This window comes from Mustelus asterias, chromosome 14 (genome assembly GCF_964213995.1).
Source record: "Mustelus asterias chromosome 14, sMusAst1.hap1.1, whole genome shotgun sequence".
NCBI lineage: Eukaryota > Metazoa > Chordata > Chondrichthyes > Carcharhiniformes > Triakidae > Mustelus > Mustelus asterias.
Window position 1 is genome coordinate 56040365 of NC_135814.1, and position 22025 is coordinate 56062389.

The following is a 22025-nucleotide window of genomic DNA, read 5'->3' on the forward strand; positions in this document are numbered from 1 at the left end:
CCCATGGCTGTTCCGTGTGTCTGGATGAAGAACTGGATCCAGACACGGAACAGCCATGGGGACCAAATTTGTTGTTGAAGGTGAAGACGTTGTGGTCCAGGATGAAGCGGATGAGTTGTAGAATTGCATCTGGAGATTGGCAGTTGTCGGCGTTGAGTACTGAGGCAGTTGTAGCAATCGTCGTGGGCGATGCCAACCAATCCAGGCAACATCCTTGTAAATCTTCTCTGCACCCTTTCAATCATTTCCACATCCCTCCTGTAATGAGGTGACCAGAACTGAGCACAGTACTCCAAGTGGGGTCTGACGAGGGTCTTATAAAGCTGCATCATTATCTCCCGACTCCGAAACTCAATCCCTCGATTGATGAAGGCCTGCACACCATACGCCTTCTTAACCACCTCCTCTACCTGCGAGGCCGATTTAAGAGTCCTATGGACCCGGACCCCAAGGTCCTTCTGATCCTCTACACTGCTAAGAGTCTTACCCTTTATATTATGCTCCTTCATCCCATTTGACCTGCCAAAATGGACCACTACACATTTATCCGGGTTGAAGTCCATCTGCCACTTCTCCGCCCAGTCTTGCATCCTATCTATGTCACGCTGCAGCTTCTGACATCTCTCCAACCTATCCACAACACCACCAACCTTCGTGTCGTCGGCAAACTTACCAACCCATCTCTCCACTTCCTCATCCAGGTCATTTATGAAAATGACAAACAGCAAGGGTCCCAGAACAGATCCCTAGGGCACTCCACTGGTGACCGACCTCCATTCAGAAAAAGACCCGTCTACAACCACTCTCTGCCTTCTGCAGGCAAGCCAGTTCTGAATCCACAAGGCAACAGCCCCTTGGATCCCATGCCCTCTCACTTTCTCGAGAAGTCTTGCATGGGGGACCTTATCAAATGCCTTGAAGTCCATGTAAACCACATCTACCGCTTTTCCTTCGTCAATGTGTTTAGTCACATTTTCAAAGAACTCCACCAGGCTCATAAGGCACGATCTGCCTTTGACAAAGCCGTGCTGACTACTTTTGAGCATACTAAACTTCTCGAAACATTCATAAATCCTGTCCCTCAGGATCTTCTCCATCAACTTACCAACCACTGAGGTTAGACCCACCAGTCGGTAATTTCCTGGGCTATCCCTATTCCCTTTCTTGAATATAGGAATCACATCCGCAATCCTCCGGAACCTCTCCTGTCTCCATCGACGATGCAAAGATCATCGCCAGAGGCTCTGCAATCTCTTCCCTCGCCTCCCACAGTAACCTGGGGTACATCCCATCTGGTCCTGGCGACTTATCTATCTTGATGCGATTCAAAATTTCCAACACATCCTCTTTCTTAATGCCCACATACTCAATCTTTTCAGTCCGCCTCAATCCTGTAGTACAACCACCCAGGTCTTTTTCCACCGTGAATACCGAGGTAAAATATTCATTAAGCACCTCTGCTATTTCTTCCGGTTCTGTACAGACTTTCTCACCTTCACCTTTTATAGGTTCTATTCCTTCACATCTCATCCTTTTACTCTTCACATATTTATAGAACGCCTTAGGGTTCTCCTTAATCTTACCTGCCAAGGCCTTCTCATGACCCCTTCTGGCTCTCCTAATTTCTTTCTTAACTTCCTTCCTACAAGCCGTATACTCATCTAGATCCCTACCATCACCTAGCTCTCTGATAGGGTTGTTAAGAAGGCGTACGGAGTGTTCGTTTTTATTGGTAGAGGGATTGAGTTTCAGAGCCAGGAGGTCATGTTGCAGCTGTACAAAACTCTGGTGCGGCCGCACTTGGAGTATTGCGTACAGTTCTGGTCACCGCATTATAGGAAGGATGTGGAAGCATTGGAAAGGGTGCAGAGGAGATTTACTAGGATGTTGCCTGGTATGGTGGGAAGGTCTTATGAGGAAAGGCTGAGGGACTGGAGGTTGTTTTCGTTAGAGAGAAGGTCAAGAGGTGACTTAATAGAGGCATACAAGATGATCAGAGGATTAGATAGGGTGGATAGTGAGAGCCTTTTTCCTCGGATGGTGATAGCTAGCACGAGGGGACATAGCTTTAAATTAAGAGGTGATATAGGACAGATGTCAGAGGTAGGTTCTTTACTCAGAGTGGTAAGGGCGTGGAATGCCCTGCCTGCAGCAGTAGTGGACTCGCCAACATTAAGGGCACTTAAATGGTCATTGGATAAACATATGGATGATATTGGAATAGTGTAGGTTAGAGGGGCTTTAGATTGGTTTCACTGGTCGGCGCAACATCAAGGGCCGAAGGGCCTGTACTGCGCTGTAATGTTCTATGTTCTAGGGGCTCGGCCCTGATTGGCACTCACCTCACTTGACATTCCTGCAAGGCTGAGTGACAGCTCCCTGTGCCTGCTCTTAACTCCTACCAGCGGAGACTCCCTCCTCTTTTTTCAATTTTGATTATTTTCCTTGGAGGATGTCCAATAATTGGTGATGGCACAGCACAGCTGCACATTTTCCATATGGTGGCAGAGGAGTGGATCAGAATAATCCCTTTAGCTCCTCCATTAACAAGTTTCCTCCTCCTGTCCTTGTTGCTCCTACAACCTCAGACTCTATCTCTTGAAGAGCAGCAAAAACAGGAGGCAGGGAGCTTTTCATTGGAGTAGCTGGAGTAAAGATGGGAGAGACAGAATCTGTGATTTCGGGAGAAGTTCCTCACAGATTCAGATCCTGTCTCTCCCACATACTGGGTAACGTTTCTCTAATTGGTCACTCCATAATTGAATTTTAATTGGTTTTTGCAGGTTTGAGGCCAAATTTGTTTGAATCTCAATGGCACTCTGCACCCATGGAGAAGCCTGCAATCCTAGTAGACCATCATTCTTGCTTCATCTGCTTGCCCTGGCAAGAATTAAATGTAGTTAGCCCACTTTGAAGAGAAAGCATCAGTTTCCTCCCTTATGCAAACAGAGACATTGCTAATATTTCCAGCTCCAGCCTGGGAAGCAATCAAGCACATAAAAAATCATCGCCAAGTCATTGGTGATGTGATCCTTGTTTTGCGCCAAGGTTGGAGCTGTAGGTGCAACAGTTGTTAGATTTCAGTAAGGTTGACCTAACTGAAGTGCAGATGTCTTACACTTTGTTTCTCACTGAGCTTCAGGTAGAATTGCTCTCTACACATACTAGATGGAAATGGCCCCCTGCCCAGAGTCCTTTTCCACCACCCATCTTTTCTAGCCACTTGTCGTGTTGTGTGGCCTCTGCTCATTCTCCAAGTCATACTCCATTCCATTCCATTCAAGTCAGCAAAACATTCTTCAGGACCTACTGCAGCATTCCCTGTCGGCTTTTGTAACTTTAAACAACTATGGAAAGTAGACAGAAGAAGTCAGCCAGTAACTAATTTCTATGCAGATGATGATCTCTTTAAATAGGGTTATTGGAGTGCATAATGTCTGTGTTGCTGTACAAGGGTAGAGTGTCAGCTGGAATGTGGCGCTGCAAAACAGCATCACTGGTGTTAACTCAGTGTTGCACACTGATCAATGTCACGATTGGTCTGATCAGTACCAACGCTTCACCAAGATTGGTATCCTGCGGGATTCACAGCAGAAGTGAGCATGCACAACAGACATCATTTTGATCCATCAGTGGGTCCAAATGAAGTGCTACCTGGGCCAATTTTGCACTTTACACTCATTTTAAAGGAACTATCCTGCCAGTGCTGAATAAAATTTATTTAAAAACATAAAAAAACCGGTCTCCATGTAAGACTGATACTCAGATCTTTACCGGTGTTTCACAGTTATAGCTGTGAATTTCCACCACTTGATGCCTAATCTCGTTTCATGTTACGCAGGATATCAGTTACAAGCAGTTCGCTGTTTACTAATGCTGTACCAGACTCTGAATGAGTGTGCAAGTGATGGAATTTGCCTTAACAATAGTGATACAAAATAAAGATTTTCTAAAAAAAAAAATTCCTCCCTTGACGTCCTCCCACCCTGATGATGGTTTCTTCCCTTTATGAAATAATTCCACAAACATTCTTCCCAAAAGGCCAGACTATCTATGGGCAACTCCAAAAGTGAGGTGCTTTTGGATCACAAGCCAATTTATATCAGTAAGCACAATAGCAAAAGAGATTTGAAGCCCAACCACTGACAGTGCCTGTTACTAATTTTTTATTTACTGACCAAAATATAATTAACCACATCTGGATTCCCAATGGACAGCCCAAGTTTAATAGCATGACCACTGTCTCTATTTTTAAAAATCTTGACTCCTCTAATGTCACACTAGAGGCTTGTCTCACTTTTTCTCTCTACAATACATGAACATATTGTAGACACTTGGCTTCGTATACACCTCTTCAACTCTCATTTGATTTCCACGCAGCACACTGCATGGAGAACATCCTGGTTGAGGTTATTAACAATTAAGACCATGGCAAGCGGTCTCTCTGTTCTACACAATCTCTGTACCATCCAGGAACCTGTTGACAACTTAATTTTCCTTTCAATGCCCCTCCATTCCACTTTGTAGCCCTGCTCACTTGATTTTCTATATTCCAATTTTCCCTACATGCATTTTTCTTTTAACTGCACCAGTACTGTAATAGCATTGGAAGGCTCGTTTCACTTGAAAATTAGCACATCAAAATTCGAATAAAGAATCTTAATTCAGAAAGGCTTAAAATGACCATAACTATTAGGAATTAATAGTTTAGAAACCCCAAATTCCTGAAATAATATATTTTTTATTATTCCGATTATGGCAGTGCTGGGACTGTACTTTAACATTGCTGAGATTAGTTTTGCATTTGGGTGACTTGGTTTCATTAGCCATGTTATCTTTCTGCTGAGGATTGCACTGCTACCTTTTCGTGACTAACAAGAATATTGCAAGATGAGATTTGATATGTCACACATACCTGCACCATCTGTGGATACTGAGCTTGCGTTGATTCCAGAGAGACCAAACAGTGGACATTCACGGTCGGTATTCACATGACCCCACTTATGACATTTGATGCACCTAACATTCCGTACCTAGATGGGAGGAGCACATTATTACCTAAAAGAATAAGGTAGTTGGGAAAAATATTTCACTTGCACACCTTGAGACAATAAAGTTTCCCAGCTTGAATGTGCATTTCCCCAAGTAAAACAACCATCAAGTCAAGCAATTCCATATCAGATAGTGAAAAATCTGTTGAAAAACATTTTTTGTAGGAGTGGAAGGAGAGTTAATATTTCACAATAGTCATTTGGCCCATTAATGCAACTCCCAATTGAGTAAAGTGACTTTGTTTAGCAAAACAATTCCTCGAACTTAATGGCACAGCAAACTGGTACATCAACAGGATCTATATCACATAATTGAAAATGTGAAGCTTTGTGCTTCATTGTCTGCCAAAAGATACAACTGCATTGTGCGACTGTCAGTTCTGATACAAAATGTTTTCAGTCTAAAAAATTCTGAACAACTTTCTTTGTCACGCTTTCATAATTTTTTGGCATAGGTGTTTGAATTAAGTTATTTTGTATTTTTTTTTACTTGAAGTGAGGCTTAGAAATGGGAAACTTATTCCCAACGGTCAGCATCAAGCACTACCTGGACAGATAATAAGATAGCTTAATCCAAAACTGCATCTATGGCACCTAACTTCAGAAAATCTTACCTAATAAATCAGTGCTATTTTTTCCAACAATCCTTGTAGCAGCCATTTAATAGCCTCTCTGAGCAAGATAGCCAATTTAATAAAAGCAAAATACTGTGGATGCTGGAAATCTAAAATAAAAACAGAGATTGCTGGAAATACTGAGCACCTTTGGAGAGGGAAACAGAGTTAATAGGAGGGTGGGTGTAAAGGAGGGCGGGTGGAATAAGAACAAAAAGGAAAGTCTGTGATTAAATTACAGTAAGAAGTTTAACAACACCAGGTTAAAGTCCAACAGGTTTATTTGGTAGCAAAAGCCACAAATAAACCTGTTGGACTTTAACCTGGTGTTGTTAAACTTCTTACTGTGTTTACCCCAGTCCAACGCCGGCATCTCCACATCATTAAATTACAGGTCAGTTGCAGGCCGAAGGGAATGGTAATGGGACAAGAAAAGAAACAAAATTGGTGTTGAGGTGCTAATGGCAGAATGATGAATAGCTGCCATCCAAAACGAAAAACAAATGAAAAATGAATATAAAACTGAACCTGCAGAGTAAATGAAATAAAATGGGGGCAGAGATTATGGTCTCAAATTGTTGAACTCAATGCTGAGTCCAGAAGGATGCAAATTGCTCACAGTATCATAGAATCTCGACAGTGCTGAAAGAGGCCACTTGGCCCATCAAACCTACACTGACAACAATCCCACCCAGGTCCTATATCCGTAACCCCGCATATTTATCCTGCTAATCTTCCTGACAGCAGGGGGCAATTGCGCATGGCCAGTCCACCTGACCTGCATGTCTTTGGACTGTGGAAGGAAACCGGAGCGCACACAGGGAGAATGTGCAAACTCCGCACTGACAGTCACCCGAAGCGGGAATTGAACCCGGGTCCCTGCACTGTGAGGCAGCAGTGCTAACCACTGTGCCACCATGCCGCTCTCAGTTGAAAGATGGGGTGCTAAACCTCAAGCTTATGTTGAGCTTCGTTGAACACTGCTGGAAGCCAAGAACAAAGATATCAGTACGAGGATGGAGAATTAAAATGACAGAAGCTCAAGATCATCATAGAATCATGATGTAGAGATGCCGGAGTTGGACTGGAGTAAGCACAGTAAGAAGCCTCACAACACCAGGTTAAAGTCCAACAGGTTTATTTGGTAGCACAAGCTTTCGGAGTGTCGCTCCTTCTTCACCTGAAGGAGGAGCAACACTCCGAAAGCTTGTGCTACCAAATAAACTTGTTGGGCTTTAACCTGGTGTTGTGAGACTTCTTACTGATCATAGAATCCTACAGTGCAGAAGGAAGCCATTCGGCCCATCGTGTCTGCACCGAACACAATCCCACCCAGGCCCTATTACCCTAACCCCACATATTAACCCCCCTCCCCCAATACTAGGGTCAATTTAGCATGGCTAAATCAACCTAACCAGCACATTTTGGACTGTGGGAGAAAACCGGAGCACCCGGAGGAAACCCACGCAGACACGGGGAGAATGTTCAAACTCCACACAGACAGTGACCTGAGGCCGGAATTGAACCCAGGTCCCTGGCGCTTGAGGCAGCAGTGCTAACCACTGTGTCACCGTGCCGTCCCAAACAAAATAGCAGAGAATGGTCTTCATGTTTGAAGACTGTATTAAGATATTCTGCAAAGTGGTCATCCGATCTGTGTTGGTATCCCTAACGTAGAGCAGGTAAACATTATGAGCAGTGAACACAGCAGACTAAACCACTCCTTCCACATGAAATGAAAGAGAAGGACAAATGTGCAAAATAAAGGAAGAACACAGCAATCCAATACTCACAAATTGAAGTTTTTTCCCAAAGATTGTTTTTCATGAATAGATAATTTCAAAGCTCCAGAAATGAAAGGTATTTAACATTGTTATAATAGCTCCAATTGAATTCTGCCTATTATGCATTACCTGTAGAAACTGTATTCAAATTGTTTTTGTTGCCCAGAGCAATTCATACACACCTGGATTCCAAAAGGCTGATCTCTAATGTTCATGTCATCCTTGGCATATCTGGTATCAATTAAAAAGGGCATCATTTAACACATGGTTTATTAATATTTAATTATCATAATCCTTTGCATAACATTAAAAAGAGTTCCAGAAACACCAATGTGGCGTATCATACACAGGAGAGGGTGCTAGAACGCAATATCAGGATTAAACAAATGTCAGTTTTGTTTAATCAGGTAGGGTTGCTAATTGAGGCGTACACCTGAAGCAACTTCTTCCAAAGAAAGGATTTTTTTCTATTGCTGATCAGATCCCATTTTTGGCCAGTGTTCAAAGATGATGTTGCAAAGATTGCCCCACTGTTAGGAAAAGTGTGAGGGAATCAATATTTTTTGGATTCGAAGTCTGTGTTTGAGCAAGTTGATGTGGAGATGCCAGCGTTGGACTGGGTAGGCACAGTAAGAAGTCTCACAACACCAGGTTAAAGTCCAACAGGTTTATTTGGAATCACGAGCTTTCTGAGCACTGCTCCTTCATCAGGCAAGTCAGCCTGAAGGAGTAGTAGTGCTCCAAAAGCTTGTGATTCCAAATAAACCTGTTGGACTTTAAGGGCGTTCTGAGACATCTTACTTTGAGTAAGTTAGCATCTGTGGGAGTGAGCTCTGGTTGTAACATTTAAAGTACAGAACGTACCCAACTTGGATACTTCAAATAAAGTAAAATACTGTGGATAATCAGACCCTGTCTAAGAATAGGGGGTGGAACCCTGTAGGGAGGTTTACAAAAGTCACAGATCAGTTGAAGGGGAAAAGTGAACAGCTGCTGTGGGGAGCAAAGAGGAGGATTGACTCCATGCAGCTGAAGGGCTGTCATTAGCTCCGTGATGGTGAGGCTTAGGAAAACCTCAGGAGCCATTGGTTTCTGCATGCTGCAAAAAGGTTGATGCTCAGGAAAGCCCAGACGCAGTTGTTGGTGTTAGCGTGGCTGGAAATCTGGGATTGAGATGCCGGAGTGTAACCTGGCCATCACAGGGGAATGCAGTCTCAGTAATCGGTCAGCTCTGTTGGCAAAGAGACCAAGGCAGCTGGACCTGGGAGCACGTACTTTTAGGGTGAGGATTGTACGTGTGATCTCAGGAGTAGAGCTCTGCAGGAGTAGAGCTCATGCAGATTGCAGATCAGACTAACTCTTGCAAGAAAAGGAGCCAAAATCTCTCGTGAGGGAGACAGAATTTTTAAAGGATTTTGTGACTGAGCGATGACTGTTTTCTGAGTGGGCTGCTGAGAAATTTGGACAACATGTCTTGGTAGTGTCTGCCATTTACTATGCAGTTTGTCATGTGTTCAACCAGAGTTTGCCTGTTACTTCATGTTAATTCTGCAAAGTACTGACTGTCGATTTTTCTGTAGTAAAATTTACTGTTTGTTTAAAAGTGTGGAATCTTGTGGCTTTATTCTCCAAGTAACTGGGATTTCAAATGTTGTCTACTTTAACAAAACAAAGTTTCTGGTCCTCAACCGTATTGAAATTGAGGGGTCTGATCTGGTGTTCTAACAGGAGGAAGAAAGAAATGGAGAACATAAAGGGCAGTTAGTGTAGAAATTAGTTGTAGGCAAAATGTTGGAATTTAGGGGAATGATACCAGGGCACTTAGAAAATCATAGAATGATTAAGCAGTCAATAGGAATTTATTGAAGAGAAAGCATGTTTGACAAATCCGTTATGAGTTTTTGAGGAACTAATAAGATGGATAAGGGGAAGATCAGTGGATATAGTGTATTGGGATTTTCAAATATTTTCAGTACGTGCCACACAAGAGATTATTACACAAAATTAGGTTTCATAGAATTGGGGGTAAGTAATATGATTGGCAGATTGGTTAATGGGTAGAAGACAGTAGAAATAAAGAGGACACTTTTAGATTGGCATAAGTGGGAGCACTGCAAGGGTCAGCACTTGAACATCATATTTAAAGTCTATATTGTCTTCAATGAGTGGAATGGGTGTAATATTTCCAAATTTGCTGACAATACAAAGTTAGGTGGGAAAGGTAGCAGTGAAGAAGATGCAGAGAGAGATATAGACAAGTTGGGTGAGTGGGCAAGAACATAGGATACAATGTGGCAAAGTATGAAGTTATCTACCTCGGTACGAAAACTATAAACAATAGCAGAATATCTAAGATACTGGGAAATTTTTGAATTTAGAGGGGCCTTGTTGTCCTTGTACACAGAGAAAGTTAAACCTGCAGTTTCAGCAAGCAATTAGGATTGGTATGCTAGCTTCTGTTACAAAGGGATTAGAGTATTAAAACGAAGGCAGTTTACCACAATTGCATGGGATATTGGTGAGGCCGCACCTGGAGTGTTCACCAGACTGGTTCTTGGGATGAAGGGACTGTACTATAAGGAGCAATTGAATAAACTAGGCCTATATTCCTGGGGATTTGAAAAGCGATCTACTAGAAGCATATAAAATTCTTAAGGATAGATAATGCAGTTATCATTTATCCTTTATATTCTCTGGAATGTCGTCACTCAAGAAGCAGTATTAGATGGTTCAGAACATAGGGACAATATAGAAACAGAGAAGTGTATGGCTGTCTGCAGACATAGCTGAAGGAAATTGGTTCCCTGAAGCTGTAATATAGAGGCTACCTAATTGTGTGACTGCAGGACTGGTGCAGGAGTGAATGATTCGCATTCCTGGGGTATTGGAAAGAGCTCTGGAACGAGGAAAGGTTACTTTGAAGAGACAATCTTCACCTGAACCAAAATGGCATCAACGTTAGGAGTCATACAGAGTCAGAGATATACAGCATGGAAATAGGCCCTTCGGTCCAACTTATCCATGCTGACCAGGTTTCCTCAACTGAACTTGTCCCATTTGCCTGCGTTTTGCCCATATCCCTCTAAACCTTTCCTGTCCATGTACCTGTCCAAACGTATTTTAAATGTTGTAATTGTACTTGCCTCTACCACCTTCTCTGGCAGCTCATTCCATATATGCACCACCCTCAGGTCCCTTTTAAATCTTTCCCCTCTCACCTAAAACCTATGCCCTCTGCTCTCCTATCCTGGGGAAAAGACCTTGTCTATTCACCTTATATATGCCCCTCATGATTTTATAAACCTCTATAAGGTGACCCCTCATCCTCCTATGCTCCAAGGAAAAAAGTCCTAGCCTATCTAGCCTCACCTTATAATTCAAACCTTCCAATCCTAGTAACATCCTTGTAAATCTTTTTTGCACCCTTTCTGATTTAATAACATCCTTCCAAAGCAGGGTGACTAAAATTGTACACAGGACTCCAAATGTGGCCTCATCAATGTTTTGTACAGTTGTAACATAACATCGCAACTCCTGTACTCAGTACTCTGACCGATGAAGGCAAGTGTGCCAAACACCTTCTTCACTACTCTGTCTACCTTTGACCCCACTTTCAAGGAACTATATACCTGCATTCCAAGGTCTCTCTGTTCGACAACACTTCCAAAGCCCTGCCATTAACTGTGAAAGTCTTGCCCTGGTTTGTCTTACCAAAAAGCAACACCTTGTATTTATTTGAAGTAATCTCCATCTGTCATACCTCGGCCTACTGGCCCAGTTGATCAAGATCACATTGTAGTCTTAGATAACCTTCTTCACTGTCCACTACACCGCTAATTTTGGTGTCATCCGCATGCCTCTTATATCCTCATGTGAATTGTTCATATAAATGACAAACAACAGTGGACCCAGCACCAATCCCTGCGGCACACCGCTAGTCATAGACCTCCAGTCTGAAAAACAACCCTCCACAACCACCTTCTGTCTCCTACTGGCAAGCCAATTTTGTGTCCAATTGACTAGTTCTTCCTGTATCCCATCTGATCTAACCTTACTGACCAGTCTACCATGTGGTACCTTGCCGTAGGCCTTGTTAAAGTCCATGCACTTATCAACCACGCTGGCCTCATCTATTTTCTTGGCCATCCCTTCAAAAAAACTATCAAATTTGTAAGACATGATTTCCCATGCACAAAACTCACGCTGACTATCCCTAATCAGTCCTAGCCTATCCAAATGCATGTCTCTCAGAATCTCCTCCAACAATTTACCCACCACTGACATTAGGTTCACCAGTCTATAGTTCCTGGCTTTTCCCGCCGTCTTTCTTAAATAACAGCACAAGGATAAGTAGATAAATAAAGCAGTGGCGAAGTATTTAAACTATTACAGCTGTGAGAAATCATTTTTTTAAATCCATAAAGCAGGTGCAAAGTATGGAATTCTATCATTTAAAAAAGGGGCACATGATAAAATTAGGGTTAACATTACTAAAGGTATATAGAAAGTGTAGCAGAGTGTGTAAAGGGAGATTGTGGGTGAAAAAGAGAACATGAAAAAAGACGAACATATCTACAGAGAAATAGAAGAGATTTTTTACAAGCTTAAAAGTACTAAAAATAAAGACAAGGTAGGAGCACTTGGGGGTGAAAGAGATAATCTAATTGTAGAGGATGTAGGTGTCAAGATATTTTGAATTTTTTTACAAATGATTGTCCAAGTGATAACACAGGTGTATTAGAGGAGAATGAGGAACAATTCATAGAAACCCTACAGTGCAGAAGGATGCCATTCGGCCCATCGAGTCTGCACCAACCACAATCCCACCCAGGCCCTACCCCCACATATTTACCCGCTAATCCCTCTAACCTACGCATTTTAGTATTCTAAGGGGCAATTTTTAACCTGGCCAATCAACCTAACCCGCACATCTTTGGATATTGTTATAGATAGTTCAACAAAGATTCTGAAAAAAGATTCCTTGGCCTCAAGTCACCCGATCCTGATAGCATAAATCCAAGACTATTGAAGGGAGATGGCAGAGGCTCTGGCCACAAAATCCTTCTTAAATATGCAATTTGCACTATCAGACTGTGGACTAGCCAATGTAATGCCTTTATTTAAGAATAATAAACTGGATAATTATAAATTGGATTCTGGATCAGTTGTGGGTATGGGCAAATTCTTAAGAGTCTGTATTGCAAGTTAAATTAGGACGTATATAGAACTTTAAGCTTAATTTTTCAATATTGGTCTTCACAACAAACAAGTGTGGGGATTTCTGCCTATATCCTTAAAATTGAGGGGTGTCATCAGTTGCTATAAAACACGACACTTACTTTTCTCGTGGTGCAACCTTCTGCCATTCAAACTTGTATTCAGTCTCTCCCTCCTCTGCCTGCAACCAAATATACACAGATTTTAGCTAAGACTATACTTAAATAAATATCTTAAACTTTTCAAATATTTAACTTAAATGGAGTACATTTAACAACATAACCTTACCTCTTTGTTCTCTTCATTGCCAGGCAATTAAAAAAAAGAGAAAATGTTAGCTTACAATACACATCAATACAAAATCTTAAATCTGAAAGAATGATGATAGGAATGAACTGCATGCAGATAGTATAAACACATTAGACATCTTATAAACATCTTAAAGCAATTTAAATATTTGTTAAAATCTTACCACTCTTTACTCCTGGAGGTGCCTCATACATGAAGTTAAGGCCATTCTTCACACGCTCATCACCCATGAGTAACCTTAAAAAAATGCCAACTTTCAGTCTATTAAGTAGTATTTTTATAACACATTGTTTCCAATTTTTTATACATTTGTGCTCATTTAAAAATCCCTGTTTGTTTAATAGAAAATGGATGTACAAACAAACTTGTATAAACACAGCAAGTTCTATAAATGTCTTAAATGTTTGGCTGTGAACAATATCACAGGAAACCAAGAAGTGAAATATTATATAGTATCACCAGGAAAAAAAGATAAAACCCTATTATTCTTTTAAAGTTGTCAGAAATTAAAGCCTAAGGGCATAAATGAAAAGTAGCTATCCGATGCACCATCTTTACTCAGGCAAGATAGCAAAGGTAAACATATTGGAATTATTCAAAATACAGTTACATGTTCAGTGGGAAAGTTAAGGTACCACAGGAATAAGCTTTTAAAGGTTAGAACGGCTTTTCTTATATGTATCTAGCTATGCTGGGTCATTGCTTTTCGGTCAGAATGTTCCCTCAAAGTGGTCTCGCATCATTTTCCAAATTGCAAAGTGCTATCTGTTTAACATCTTCATTCCCAAACTATCAAATGCATATGAAAAACTATAGCTTAACTGGGCCATTAGAGTGTTATTTCAAACAAAATGTAGAAGGATTCATATTTTTATACATTGCACATTTCTGAAAATAGCAGTATCTGGGAATATAGATATCAGCTGTTCTAATCAATGTTCTTCTCGACCAAAACGTGAACCATTAAAGCTAGGAGCATATTTACACAATAGCCCTCAACTTCTGAGCTCTGGGCATTGTAACTGCGGGGGAGGGTTCCCCAAAGAACACCCCCCCCTCCCCCGCCATCAGAATTCCCTAGGCAAGGACTGTATGGCAATTGTCCAAGAAGTTGAACTCATTAAATGTTTGCAGACACCTTTTTGAGTCCCTTCACCACTGACTGCAAAGTCTGTGTACGTAATGTACATATTGGGTTGATAAGTGTGCAAAATAGTAAGGAAGCCTGGTTCATCAACACATCAATTCTGTTTTCACCCAATTGGCTAAAAAGGAGGATTTTAGAACTCTGTAAGCCCTTTTGCTTTAAGTCAGTAGTGGGCAACCTGTGGCTTGGGGCCATTCATGGCCTATCTGAGTTCTGAGTGTGGCACGAGATATTTTATTGATTGTTGCCCGTGTGCAGGGTTGCCACATTCCACTGACTTCCGTCGTGTAGCTTTTTCTTACCAATATGACTGACGTAATACGCACATAAAGCAAGGGCAAGTGAAGTGAGGTGCATGTTGATTGCACAAAACATTGATTATATGAGCCATACACTCCCTCTGTGTCAAATTGTAAATATTTACTTTGTTTTTACCATTTGAAGTTGATGATAGCTCTGTTAATATATAAATGATCGAGCATTTTCTATAACTTGTTAACTGTATTTAATCTTATTCTTGGGGTCATGGTTAGTGAACAAGCCCAATTTCAATCCTGCAGCCCACTGACATGAAGGAGGGCCACTGTGCAGCCCACTCTCTAGCCTGGGTTAGCCATCACTGATTTAAGTACATCACTTTAACCTAATTAATTTCCAAATCTTTTCTATGGAAAAATGGTCCAAAACAAATCCTTAAACACAAAGCATAAATTTACACGATTATTTTTATCCGAGAACAGAATGGCCTAAACCTTTTTCCTCTTACCTCCTGGATTCAACCACCTCTGGTGGGATGGGATCTGGAAGCCCTTCTGAACCCTGTAATATTTACATATGGGTTGGGTGAGTGGTATGGGAGAAAAATGGTCTTCTGCACTGGGAGAATTGGATAGTTGGAAAAGCTGCTTTAATAAAATATCTTTCGTTTCAAGAATTTCAGTTTCACGAATGGGGCTTGTATACAGCTACACTGAACAGTTCTACATGTCCCTCATCAATTTCCATTCTAGTTCCCCTCTGACCTGCGTTCCAAAAGTACAAATGGCAGGATTACAGCAGGAGCTGCTTTCCTATTTGCATACATTTACCATGTACCAAAGCACATATTTCAGTCAACAGAAAACATCCATGAAGCAGAGAGCAGAAAGTACATCTCAAATTGTTTTTCATCCCCATCCGTCTCAGATACTTCACAGAAAATCAGCTGAATTGCGGTGGAGGTCAGGCGGAGCGCAGAAAGATAGATGGAAAGCCTCAACAGTTAAACCAAAATATTAATCTACATTTTTAAGAGACACCAAAAAAGCTATTAAGCAGATGTAGTTTCATACCTGTTATCGTATACTTCTTGCTCTTTCACATACTGCTGCATTAGTTCTTCTTGTTTCTTTTTTTCATATGATATTTTTTGTTCTGCCATCCATACCTCAAAAAGGATACACACGAACTTAGTCATTGTGTCACTTTTTGTATTTAAATGTTAGATGTGTGATTTTCAGAGTAAATGACTGAATAATGTTGAACACCATAATCTTCCTGTAAAGATCAATTGTGAAGTACTCCAGCAGCTACAAAAGTTTCAGATTTTACATTAAGTAGTAAGCATACACAAATATATCCAAAGTTCCAAGTTTTAAAAAAAACACAAATAAACTTAAATATTCACCATCTGATTATCTCGGTTCTATCACAAAACTGAAGCTATTTACAATTGAACACTCCCATCCAAATGTTATTTTGATGCAGGTTAAATTTGGAACAAATAATGTGCGAACAAGCATTATTCCTTCATGTTAAATAGTGAAATTTGTTTTTTCCATCCACACCTGCTGCCTGACTATTATTAGCATTTTCTGCTTCGTGTTTCGGATTCCAGCATCTGGCAGTGTTCTGTTACTCCTTCAGGGCTCCAGAGTCCTATTCATGATGGCCTGCTGTTCAAGAGAACAGCAATCTTTGCTCATGTATGAAACCAAGGTCCAAATTGAGGTGAATTTGTGGCACCAAGGACAAACTTTTAGTTAGGAATGGCTTTAGCTTTCACAGTCCTGCTGTTGAACAAATCAGCAGAGCGACAATCCCCAAGTGATTGTGACTGTTTTAAGTTTCTCCCTTCATTTCACCTCTTGATTTTCAACTATTTTTAGGATGCTTTATGTGTCTTCTACAGTGAAGATGGACATTTTTGGTTTCCCATTATTGGTTCCTCAGTCTCATCCTTTCACCCAAATTCCCTTTAATTATCCTTCTCCTTTATAACTACTTGTACAAACTTTATCTGTTTTTATATTTTTAACTCGCTTTCTCCCATACTCAACTTCACCCTCATTACTTTTTTAGTAATTCATTGCTAGTTTCTAAAATTTGTTCAATCCTCTGACCTACTACGAATCTTCACAGTAATGTACATTTTTTTTTCCATTTTTAACTATCCTTCAGTGCGCCTTAGTTAGCCACAAATTGAGTTTTTCTTTCACAATTGAATATATCTTAGTTGAGAGTTTTGAAAAATATCCTTCAATGTCTGCCACTGCTTCTCTGATATCTTACCTTTCAACCTATTTCTCCAGTTCACTTTATGCAACTCTTTCTTCGTGTCCTTGTAATTGCCTTTATTTAAGTTTAGGACACTAGGCTTAGATCCACATTTCTCACTTCCAAACACAATAGAACTTCATATTCAATTATGATCACTGTTGTTTAGAAACTCCTTTATTATGAGGTATTTATTTATATATGTCTCAATGAAATCTCACAATCTTCAAATGCAGGAGAGCACAATAATATATATCATTTTATATTAGGTTAAAATATCAAGTGAATTAAGTAAACAATAAATGATTAATCTAACTAATGAGCTAATATACATATATTTACATTAAAAAGTTTTTTGTCTAATTCCAAAGAGGGGGAAGAGAAGAAAGTGGAGAGAGTTAGGAAAGCATGGAGGGATAAAGGGAGGTGAGTGGGAAAAGACTGGCAGAAAGAAGGGAGGGGGAACACGGACAATATTGGGGGGGGAAGATGGAAGACTGGGAGGAAAGGCCTGCACGAGAGATGAGAATCAGCATTAGCCTCTGAGAGGGCATGCAATACAGATGTTGCCTCATCTGGGTTTGAGGGTGCTAACAGATCTGAAGACAACTTTTATCTCTTTCGAAATGTTTTCATTAGTGGGTAGCAAGATTCAACTTTTGGCAACTTGGTTTTATCTTCTTTTCAGTAGTGTGCTTTTTAGCTCTGGCAGACACTACAAATTAATTTGATCTCTGAATAGTGTTGAGCAAGGAGAATTTGGAATCTATTGTGTGACTGGTCATTCTTTGTTTGACAAGCTCAGAGAGTCATCTTTCTACATGCTGTATCCAACCATAGTCAGTTATGGGTGCCTTTTACTTCATTCCTAACTTTAAAAAAATGATTTTCAAGATACACATTTTTCTTAAGGTGTTTTATGTTCTCTTTTTTAAAAAAAAAATCAGATTCATTTCACAGCAATAACAACCTGTGTTTATGTTGCACTTTTAACATTGTAGAACATTCCAAGATGCTTCACAGGAGCATTATCAAACAAAAATTGACAGCAAGCAAAGAGGATTTTTTTTTAAAAAAGGGACATTGATTACAACAACAAGTTATTTCTTTCTGCTTTGAGTAGTCTTATAACATGACAGGAGGTAACACGTTATGCTCACAGCAGCAGAGGTGCAAACCTGCTGTTACGTGAAGGATTTTTAAAGGAGATTAGGGTGGTCAGTTCCATATCGAATAGCCAGCTCAAAATAATTGGTTGGATTTAATTGCGATCTGCCAGTGGTAGCACTCTTACCTTGGAGTCAGATGGCCATAGATTGAAGTCCCACTCCAGAAACCTGAGTGCATAATCCAAACTGACATTTCAATGGAGTACTGAGGAAAATCTGTATCTTGGAGGTGCTCATTTTTGCGTGATAAACAAGGTACTAAACAAAAACCTCATTTATCTTCATTCATTTTGAGGCCTTGCAACGTGCATTTCCCTACATTCCAATAACAAATTCACACCTAAAACACTTTGGAATGCCCTGAGGTTGTGAAAAATAATATAAAAGCATAAGCAAATTCTGTCTCTGAAGCTTCAATTCCAAAGCTGGTTTAACCAATATGCAAATATATTAAAATAAATGTTAAAACTGTTGAAAAAGAGAAGGAAAATGTTCCGCAGGAGACAGTGAGGAGATACCAGGGACCAGCACAGCCCCTCCCTCCCTCCCCTTCTCTCCTTCCCCACTGCCCCTCTCTATCCCTTGCCTTCTCCCTCCTCTTTCTTCACTCTCTCTGCCCTCGCCCTCTCTCACAGTGGCACAATGGTTAGCACTGCTGCCTCACAGCGCCAGGGTCCCGAGTTGGGATGGGTGCAGAGTCTGCAGGTTCTCCCAGTGTCTGAATGGGATTCCTCCGGGTGCTCCGGTTTCCTCCCACAGTCGGAAAGATGTGCTGGTTAGGTGCACTGGCCTTGCTAAATTCTCCCTCTGTTACTGAACAGGCACCGGAGTGTGGCGACTAGGGGATTTTCACAGCAACTTCATTACAGTGTTAATATAAGCCTACCTGTGACAATAATAAACTTTTAAACTTTAAACACTCACTAACTGGATTGCTGGAACATTGATGTGGATCATACGTTACACACAGTCCACACAATATGTCTACACTGAAGCTACACAACACCAAAACTTAATTGCATTTAAATACCACCTTTAGTGTAGAAAGCCTCCCAATAGGGCAGCACGTGGCACAGTGGTTAGCACTGCTGCCTCACAGCCCCAGGGACCCAGATTCGATTCCTGGCTTGGGTCACTGTCTATGTAGAGTTTGCATGTTTTCCCCGTGCCTGCGTGGGTTTCGTCTGGGTGCTCTAGTTTCCTCCCACAGCCCAAAGATGTGCGGGTTAGGTGGTTTGGCCATGCTAAATTGTCCCTTTGTGTTAGGGGGACTAGCTAGGGTAAATGCATGGGATTATGGGGATAGGGCCTGGGTGGGATTGTGGTCAGTGCAGACTTGATGGGCCGAATGGCCTCCTTCTGCACTGTAGGATTCTATGATACTAATACACTTCATGGACATGAAAAAATATGTAGGCATCAGTCAAAGAAGAAACAATTAGGAAGGGTGACTAAACATTTGGTCAAATAGGTGAATTTTAAGGACACCACATAAGGGGAGAGGCAGCTAGAGCGACAGATGAATTTAAGGGAGGAAATTCCAAAGACTGGGACCTAAGTGGGGTAAGCAAAAGATGTCAGAGGGTTCAGGAAAAGTTTTGGGTTGTTGAAGGTTAAAGAAATACGGAGGGGTGAGGCCACAAAAGGATCATAATTTTAAATTTGTGGTATTGTGGGAACAATCTAATATAAATTCAGAGCTGCTGGAAGGCATTGAAAGACATGTTCTTATATAAAGTGTTTGTGAAATACTATTACTGGGTTGTTTTTAAAAGTTTATTTATTAGTGTCAAAGTAGGGTTACATTAACGCTGCAATGAAGTTACTGTGAAAATCTCAAGCACCTCGTTTCCAGGTTATTTAAGTATGCTGCATCATACTGCAGTTAGGAAGCTATTGGTAATGGATCTCCACATTTACGCCAAGTTTGCTACATACCATTATGGTTACCAATAGTGCCTTATTTTGTAGTTCAGGCTTTGCTTCCCCCGAACTCTCTACATTTCATTTTACAATTTGAATACAACTTTCATCATTGATGAAATCTTTTATGAACAAGACTGTATCAATATACTCTACCACTTAGGTGGTTAGCATAAGAACCCCCTCCCTGTGCCTGGCAGCCTGTTTCACCTAGCGGGCTGGACAATTGAGACAAGCCTCCCCTGCAGCAGATAAAATCCCAGTGGGGGCTAGAAGAGATCCTTAATTTACCATGAAATAGCCACTTTAGGGCCTCAAATGGGTCTTGGATGAGTGAGCTGCCCAACACTTTTCTTGCTGCGGGTAAAAAAAAATAATAGAAGAGGGCAGTGATGGGTAGGCAGCACACATGGCACCAATGTCATGGTGCTCAATATTATGGCTCCCATCTCCCTGCTGTGCCACCGTTCTAAGGATGACCTGGACGGGAACCTTCAAGCAGTAGGGTTTGCCTTAATCTGCTGGCATGGAAGATGCTGTCAGAGAAGACTTGGTGAGTTTATGCAGTTAATCTTGTAGATGCCGCTGTGCTGCAGTAGTGGAGGAAGTGAACGTTTAAGATGATGGGTGGGGTGCCGATCAAGCAAGCTGATTTGTCCTGGATGGTTCTGTGCTTTGTTAGTGTTGTTGGAGTTGCACTCAAGGGAAGAGTATTCCATCATCCTTCTGACTTATGCCTAGTTGATGGTGAGCAAGACATTGGGAGTCAGGAGGTTTATTTATTTCATTAGTATCACAAGTAGGTTTCCATTAACACTGCAATGAAGTTACTATGAAAATCCCCCAGTCGTCACACTCTGGCACCTGTTCAGGTACATGGAAGGAGAACTTAGCATGGTCAATGCACCTAACCAGCAGATCGGCACAGTGGCACAGTGGATAGCATTGCTGTCTCACAGCTCCAGGGACCCGAGTTCGATTCCCGGCTTGGGTCAGTGTGTGGAGTTTGCACATTCTTTCCGTGTCCACGTGGGTTTCCTCTGGGTCCTCCCACAGTCCAAAGATGTGCGGGTTAGATGCATTGGCCATGCTAAATTGCCCCTTCGTGTCTCAGGATGTGTAGGTTAGAGGGATTAGCGGGGTAAATATGTGGGGTTACGGGGATAGGGATAGGGGTGGGATTGTTGTCAATACAGACTCAACGGGCCACACGGCCTCCTTCTGCACTGTAGGGTTTCTATGATTAGAACATAATCAGACAAAGGTTGACACCTGAAGACGGCAATTTTAAGACAAGTGAGCATGTGCTAACCACTGTGCCACCGTGCTGCCCCTATGCTTTAGCGTGATTTGGACAAGCTGAGTGAATGGGCATGTGCCTGGCAATTGCAGTATAATGTGGATATATGTGAGGTTATCCGCTTCGGTAGCAAAAATAGGAAGGCAGATTATTATTTGAATGGGGCAAATTGAGAGAGATGGATATGGTGGCACAGTGGGTAGCACTGCTGCCTCACAGCGGCAGGGACACGGGTTTGATTCCCGGCTTGGGTCACTGTCTGTGTGGAGTCTGCACGTTCTCCCAATGTCTGCGCGGGTTTCCTCCGGGTGCTCCAGTTTCCTCCCACAGTCCAAAAGACGTGCTGGTTAGGTGCATTGGCCATGCTAAATTCTCCTTCAGTGCACTTGAACAGGTGCCGGAGTGTGGCGACTCAGGGATTTTCATAGTGACTTCAATGCAGTGTTAATGTAAGCCTACTTGTGACATTAATAATAAACTTAAAACTTAGCGAGACCTTGGTGTCCTCATGCACCAGTCGCTGAAGGTTAGTAGGCAGGTACAGCAGACAGTAAAGAAGGCAAATGGTATGTTGGCCTTCATAGAGAGAGGATTTGAGAATAAGAATAGGGATGTTTTACTGCAATTGTATAGGGCATTAATGAGGCCACACCTGGAGTAGTGTGTGCAATTTTGGTATCCTTATCTGAGGAAGGATGTCCTTGTTATAGAGGGAGTGCAGCAAAGGTTACCAGGCTGATTCCTGGGAAGGTAAGTCTGTCATATGAGGAGAGACTAAGTCGGTTGGGATTGTATTCATTAGGAGTTTAGAAGAGTGAGAGGAGATTGCATAGAATCCCATTATAAAATTCAAACGGGGTTAGACAGGGTAGATTCAGAAAGAATGTTCCCAATGGTGGAGGAGTCAAGAACTAGGGGTCATGGTTTGAGGATAAGGGGAAAACCTTTTAGGACTGAGATGAGGAGAAATTTCTTC

At 41.5% G+C, this 22025-nt stretch overlaps 1 protein-coding gene across 1 annotated transcript in view; it reads right to left on the bottom strand.

The window, feature by feature from the left end:
* The window catches only part of cirsr (corepressor of RBPJ and splicing regulator), a 50169-nt gene that overhangs the window by 27063 nt on the left and 1081 nt on the right, over positions 1-22025 (bottom strand). The window contains exons 2-7 of the mRNA XM_078228417.1: positions 15454-15548; positions 13139-13212; positions 12955-12965; positions 12789-12847; positions 7632-7680; positions 4916-5033 (exon numbers count right to left, since the gene is read on the bottom strand). Of these exons, the coding sequence (XP_078084543.1) occupies positions 4916-5033; positions 7632-7680; positions 12789-12847; positions 12955-12965; positions 13139-13212; positions 15454-15548 (406 nt within the window). The remainder of the gene's footprint in view (positions 1-4915; positions 5034-7631; positions 7681-12788; positions 12848-12954; positions 12966-13138; positions 13213-15453; positions 15549-22025) is intronic.